General features: G+C 46.9%; 1 protein-coding gene across 1 annotated transcript; it reads right to left on the reverse strand.

Annotated features, from left to right (window-relative positions):
* Nucleotides 1–1,794: 1,794 nt before the first annotated feature.
* On the reverse strand, nt 1,795–4,387 carry Il1f10 (interleukin 1 family member 10). Its single transcript, XM_036183413.1, has 4 exons — nt 4,337–4,387; nt 2,728–2,813; nt 2,334–2,461; nt 1,795–2,058 (listed from the first exon to the last, which is right to left on the reverse strand). Exons 1-4 carry the CDS (start codon nt 4,366–4,368, stop codon nt 1,846–1,848), a joined length of 459 nt encoding a protein of 152 aa, XP_036039306.1. The 5' UTR covers nt 4,369–4,387; the 3' UTR covers nt 1,795–1,845.
* Nucleotides 4,388–7,268: the final 2,881 nt, after the last annotated feature.

Below are 7,268 nucleotides of genomic sequence, written 5' to 3' on the forward strand. Positions count from 1 at the left end.
CCTTCAAGGTCTTTGGGTCTTCTCTCCAGCACCAGTGTACACTTAGCAAATACCAGATCCTGAAAAATTATCTTTTGTCTGCTGGTGCCAGGAGGCCTGATGTGCCTGGGTGGCCCATGGGCACAGATCACAGAGACCAACAAGAATGAATGATCATTGTTAAAATAATTAACTGCGAGCCTATTCTAAGTCTTAGTTCCTACTTTACCACACCAATGTGCAGCTCAGAGAATGGTCATAGTCTAAGAAAATGAAACTTAGATTAACCAGAAACTGCCAACTAACCTCTAATTAGAAGCTCAAACAATTAGAAACTACTGACTAACATTTAAGCTGGGACTTTCCACTTGAAGCAATCAAATTTTTCTTCCCCTTGTTTCCTGAATGCCTTCTAAAACCATCCCCCTATCCTCCAATGAGCCCCCTTTGGTAAATCCCTTGTCATTTGGTGCTGCCTGACTCACGAATCACTCAGATAAACTCTAACATGCCTAGGCTTATGTGTTTGTCTTCTAGCTCACAACAGAAGGAGGCATGCACCGCTGTGAGAAGATGGGTCAGGCTACCCATGGGACCAGAGCACAGAAACTGACCTCTGGAGGTACCTGATTGTGGGGTGAGGATGCGGGGCTGAATAGAGGCTCTGGTAGCTTCCAGGTCATTTCAGGGATGATCACAGGAGCCCTGCTTGGAATACCAGATGATTCCTCTGGCCCTCCCAGATACGGCCTAAACTCCTTTTCAAGTCATTCATAATTGGACTCCACCCATCTTCCTGTTTTAATTTTCAGCAACTCCTTAACCGCAAGCCTTGGGTTCCAGCCAAACAGATGACATACCATACCCCCGACATGCCTGGGGCTCTCCTCCATCACACCTTCCTGAACTGTTGATTCTACCTAGAATGGTTGACCCCATGTCCTCTGACAGGGAAGCTCGTTTTCCTTTGAGTCCCTTTGTGCAGCCCTGTTCTTCCCGGGTCGCCCCCCCCTCATCAGTTCACCTTGCACTGCATCTCTCTTTGGATCACATCCGGAGCATCTAACCAGAACCTCATGGTCACCTTCCCAGTCAAGATTTCGTATGCAGAACCTTTTGTGCTCCAGCACTGCTCCAGACACTGGTGACACAAAAGAGGGCCAGCAGCTGACCCCTTACTGAACCAGGACAGTACAGGCTAGATAGTGTCATGTTAGAGCAGGGACACAGGTTTTCTAATGAAAAATTGCTGGGGCTCTTGGGCAAAGGGAGCAACTATAAGCCCTCAGAAGAGCTGAGCCTGATATTCTGGGTTGTGACATCCCCTCAGCACAGGGACTCCACTGGACCCTGGACCTAACATCCAAGAAAATCTGCGGGTGTCTTTCCAAGAAATCACCAGGGTACCTATGCCCTCTGAATTGATATGAAACACAGGTCTTACTAGGCTGCTTCAATAAACTACCACAGACTCGGCGGCTTAAAACAATGGAAGTATATTATTGTACAATTCTGAGGGCCAGAAAACTCTGAAATCGGTGTCAGGAGAGCTCTTGCCCTTTCCAGTTTCTAGAAATCACTTGCATCCATCATCTCATGGTCCCTAGCTCTATCCTCAAACTTAGTAGCGACGTTTACCCCAGTCTCTTTCTGACGCCTTCTTTCTCATGAGGCCTCATATGATTTCATTGGGTCAAATGGACCATGAAGGAAACATCCCTTTTGCCATTTAATGTAACATAGTTACAGACTCTGGGGATTAAGGCTTTTAGACATCATTGGTGGACGTCATTCTGCCTTCCACAGACTCTGAGCAAGATGGGCTCAGTTTGGGGGTACAAAGTTGGACTTCAGTCTCATGACTCCTTACCGACTCTGTTCAAAGTAGAACTCAGTACGGGTAGAGGGTTCACTGTCTTTGGTAAGCTGCACTGGCTGCTGGGGCTCAACTGGGCCACAGAGGAACCAGCCAGGGCAAGCAGCAGCCTCGAGCCTGAAGGCAGAGCCCAAGCTTCTCTGGAAAAAGGTGAAACGGGTGGTTTGTTCACCGCCCTTGTATAGGTCCTCGATGCTCACATCCTGTGGGGAGAAGAGAGCCAGCTATGAGATGAGATGAGTGCTCTATTTGGGGTGTCAGGTCCTAACAGCTCAGGAGCTCGGCCAAAGAACTCAATAGATAAGAGCTTTACTCAAGGATGTTCCTTCTGTAGATACCAAAAGGTGAGGATCCCCTTGCTGGAGGCAAAGAGAGAGATGGAGGACAAGAGAGAGGACATGCGGGCGCAAAGATGCTATTGCAATCTTGGGGCAAGACTGACTTTGTGTGTCCTCCAGAATGAGGAGGGGTCTCTCACCTCCAGCCTCAGGGATGGCCCCTCTCTTGTCTCAACACATGCCAGGCAGCAACTTCCTCCCTGGATCCCCAGGAAGATGGGCACCTTGGAGCGGTCCAGGCCTCGGTTAGGAAGGATACAGATCTTCTCTGCGGGGTAAGAGAGAATGCAGTTCAGGCAGTGAGGGGACCCCAGATGGAAGGCTTTTAGCAAGATATGGCTCAGCAAGGAGCAGCTGGCCTGGGCACACCTGGCCTATTTCTGCATAGGGTGAGCAGAACCCACCAGGACAGGCTGGAGCTGCCTCTCACCTCTTCTCATTATCTTAGGGACAGCATGAGAGAAGAAATGAGTCAAGGGCCTGTAACAGGTAGAGATTGGGCAAGTCTCAGAAGAGAAGCCCCAGGAGGCTCACCTGGGCTACAGTTGTCTGAATCAGGGTCCCCCACCAGGAGCTGGCCATTCCGTGTGTACAAAACCTTTTGATGCGCATCTTTGATTCTGAAATAGGAGGGCAAGGTTAACGGCCTGCTGCCTTCGGGGATCATTGTGTCTTTCAATCCCTGCACTCTGGACCACCACACTGAGCCTTTGGTGAACTCACCATTTCCAGAGAGGAGAGAGACACTGTTCCAATAAGGGCAGAAACAGTTCTGTCCCAAAGCAAGAACAGGTTTCCTAGGCTCATGGTTGTCAGAGGCTCCTGTAAGTGACAGTAGCCAGTGCCTTCTCATGAAGAGACAGAGGATGTTTTTATGGCTGTCTGAGTAGTTGCTTTGAGACTCAGGTATCCCAGGGACACAGTGCGTCCTATCGCAGATTTTTCTGGGCCTGCTTTTTTGTTTTGTTTTTTTTTTTTTTGGCAGAATCACTCACTAAAGAAGGAATTGAGGATGTACTAAGTGTGATTTGCTTTGTAAACTTAAAAAAAAAAAAGAGAAATCTGAAAATAAAGTCTATGTCACTAGATTCTGACCCCATTCTGGCCATGGTGAGGTAAACTCTGGGTGGACCAAATATAGGAGGCTGAACCAGATCTAGATCAGGACCTGATTAGTCATTGGGGATGGCTGTGTATCTAATGACCTGCCTGGGAGGGTAAGTATGCATCAGGGAAGCTGGGGAGAAACTGTCACACACGTGAAACATCAAAACCATGCCTGTTATTAGCCTAGTTGCCCAGCTGGTTCCAAAGATGCCCATCAATTGCTCTCAGAGCCCAGGGAGCTCCCAATACCTTTGAGAGTAGAACATCTGGAACAATGCCACCACCTCCAGGAGCCTTTCTGACTCTGCCACAGCTGGTAATGGCTGTTTAAGAACAGCTCCACCATTGTTTTTAAAGCAGGCTCACTTGTTCATTCAGAACAAAGGTCAGTGAAGACCTTGCCACCTGACATTCTTTGCAGACTTGGGGAAGTGGGCGGGACTTAATGGTTCTCCTGCTGGAGCATTCTATTTAAACACCACTAAGTTATTGTCAAGGAAGCAGTGTGGTGGTAAATTCTTTAATCCCAGCACTTGGAAGGCAGAGGTGAGCAGAGCTCTGTGAGTTTGAGGTCACCTGAACGTACATAGCAAGTTTCAGGCTAGCCAGGGCTATAGTGAAACTTTTTTTTTTTTTTTTTTAATTTTTATAGATCCAGGTATCAGTTAAGGTCACCATAAAGATGCTGCCACTGGGACTCAAGATTGTTTGAGCTTTCTAAGATTTAGATATATCAGTTCAGAGAACATGGAGTCTAAGCCCACCCTCTGCTTCTGGATAGTTGTATGGCATGGAGGAAAATTATACAACCTATTGGAGCCTCAATTTCCAGATCTGTAAAATGGACTTAACAATACTCTCCTTACAAATTTCTTAGTCTGCCACCAGGAAAGAGGGCTGTTGTTATTGACAAAGATGAAGAGTGATTTTTTCAATGCTTGAGTTTTTGTGGCCAAAGGGAGCTTCATTCCTTTGACTCAGCCTTTCCCCTTCTCGTGTGATTCCCCTGAACCCTTGATTGAGAAAAATCACTTACATATAGTATCTTGCCATGGGAAGGGAGCACATTCCTGCAGTTAGAGTGTCTGGTCTTTACTGGGGAAAAGAAGTAAAAAGCTGTCAGAAAAGCAGAGGTGGGTATTTGGGAGCAGCCATCCTGGGGCTCAGAGTTACCCAGCCACAAGCTGTCCCCACCCCTAGGCATTACAGAATCCACCATGGTCTCCCCACCCTCCCAGCTCTAGGCAGCTCTGCCTTTTCCTTATTTCTGGCCATTAGATCAGGTTTAGCTGGCAGAGGTGTGAGCCTAGGACTCATCCATCTGCTGATGCCAATTCTTAGAATCTAGAGAGCAGATTCACCTGAATAGCCTACCGTCTTACTTCCCAGGCTCAGAGGTAGGTGCTCCACAGATTGGGGATAACCTCAGGGCAGATCCAGTTCCATTTCCCAGCCTGGCTGGACAGTCAACCTGCTCTGTCCCAGTCACTTGGCAGGGAAGATGCTTAGCATAGGGAAGAACAACTTAGCTGGGGAGAACAGGCCGGGTTTGAAGGTTAGGAGCATCATTCCTGGGAACCGGAGCTGCTGACACATGTGAAGAGTCTTTCCAAACACCTCTCTTTTTTTTCCAGGTGAAAATCAGAACAGGATTGATAAACCGAGACTTGTGCTTTTGAAAATGAGCACTGTGATGTGAAGAGAGTGACCTATATAAACCCTGAGCCACAGAAGATTCATAGGACTGTGCTCCTTCCTGGAGGAGTATGCTATCCCGGAGTTCTCCACTAAAATGATCAGCCAGAAAGTCCAGTCCAGAATAGCACACAAGAAACTCAGAACAGATCCAGGCAGAACAGTTCCCAAGAGTAAATGCAGGGACGGCTGGGCCTGAGGCTTACTGAGTAGATCCGATTCATGCCAAGCAGGAAGGGGGATAAAAAAGAAGTCATTATGTAAGGAAATAGAAAATGAGATAGAAAAGAAGAATGTGGGTAGAAACGAGACTTGGAGTTGGAAGAAGTGATACTGTGGGAGCCAGTTAAGGAAGACAAGGTCGATGCTGAATGCAGGAATTCAGACACCTTGGTGTCACTGAGATCCACGGTCTGGCATGATAAGAAGTGGGTCTGTAGCCCAAGTGGCTTTTATTACTGGTTATCTGATTCTGTCACCACTGGAAGTGATTGGGTAAAAGTGTAAGGCCTGTTGAGAGTGAAGGATGACAGGGCGCTGATGACAGGGACGATCCTGTACAAATGCTGATGTTGTGAGTCAGGCACCAAGCCTCTGTCTGTTCTGTGATTGCTTGTGCTGTTCTATGTTCCAGGGAGAGGTAAAGGATTGCCCAAATGTTTAGCTATAAAAGAGTTCAATTGAATATTTTTACAAGGTTGGGAAGTTGGAAATACTCTCAATGTCCAATAATAGGCAATTGGCTGAAAGGGAACGACGCATTCAGTAAATAAGAAGTATATGCTCGTTAATGATGGCATTTATGGCGCAAAATTTCCAAATATATGAAGTGAAAAGTGTAGGCTATAAATACTGTGCTCATTGTAATCACAACTAAATTCATAGCTGAATAGAGACACACACACGGGAACAAAGACTATTGGTGCTCCCACAGCACTCATTTTTGACTGACAGGATTGTCAATGACTGCTAATATCCTTAACATTTTTTCTGCAGTAGATTGGATTTCTTTTGTAACGTAAGCATTATTCTTTAAAAATAGTTTAGTTAAAGTCATAGATGGCAAATCATGCCTGCACATCTGAATCACTTGGTAAGTATTTTCCCCTGTCCTTAGTCTCTAGTGCTTGAAGTGATTCAAGTAGTAAGCCAGGCTTAGGAACTGATACACCAGGTCAGTCGTCCTTACTCTGTGGGTTTCATATGTGTGGGTTTCCCATTTCACCATAGGACCACTGTGATTATAGATGTGTTCTACTGTGTCCAGTTTTGTGTGGGTTCTGGGGAGCTGAACTCAGATCCTCACGTTTGCATGGCAAGTGCTTCACCCATCAAGTCATTTCCCCAGTGCATTCCCACTCTCTAATGCACATTTCTATACCCTGCATTCTTGTTAAGACAGTGAGTCTTGTTCTCCAGGTCTGGCATGAAGCCTGAGACTGCTTTTGAAACATTCATCCGGGTCTTGATAATGCTGCTGGTCCCCGGACCACACTTGGAGCAGTAAAGAACAGTGAATTCCTCTAGCCCAGGTAGACTAATAGCAGCACAGCCTTAAGGCAAGCCTGTTTGATGGCATGTTCCCTCTGAGTCAGACCACAGAGGATCCTCTGGCTGTGGCAGTCTGAGCAGCTAGGAAGCTAGACTGAAGTCCAAGAGGGACCAATGATGTAGGTAGGTGTGTGTGAAGCTGCATATCCAGGCTGAGGGCTTCAACTCTTGGTCAACGTCAGTTCAAGCAGGCAACAGAAAGCCAGCATTGGTCTAGTCAAGCTGGGTCCCCGGGACAGGAGAACTCACCATCTTGGCACAGCCCAGACTTCCAAAGTTTCCTGCAGACTCCCATATAGGGTCTCTCTGCCTAGGTTTTGGCCAGACTGTGTTAGAAGAGTAGGAACTTACTCACTCGGGCTAGTTTGTGGTCACACAGGAAGCCTGGGGCCTGATGTTCTTCCCAATGGGCCACACACTGGATTTCCAAAGTTTTCCCTTTTTTGTTAACCCCAAATAGCCATTCACTCAGTTTGGGCCTGTGTCCCCCTTTTCTTTCTCTAATCTATTCCTGGCCGTGGACCTAGGCCGACTCAGACTTCTCTAACTCTCCTGTCCTCAATCAAGTACCACCATCAGATACATCAGATAGTGCTGAGATCCCTCAACATTCTCCTCATTCTCCTGTACATTGTCTATATGAAGCCTGTTGTCCCCAAGGACAACATAAACTTTCATGGATCCAAACCAACGACATCTTAAGAATTATTTTTCTATTTCTC

The sequence above is a fragment of the Onychomys torridus genome, chromosome 4 (genome assembly GCF_903995425.1).
Source record: "Onychomys torridus chromosome 4, mOncTor1.1, whole genome shotgun sequence".
Classification (NCBI taxonomy): domain Eukaryota; kingdom Metazoa; phylum Chordata; class Mammalia; order Rodentia; family Cricetidae; genus Onychomys; species Onychomys torridus.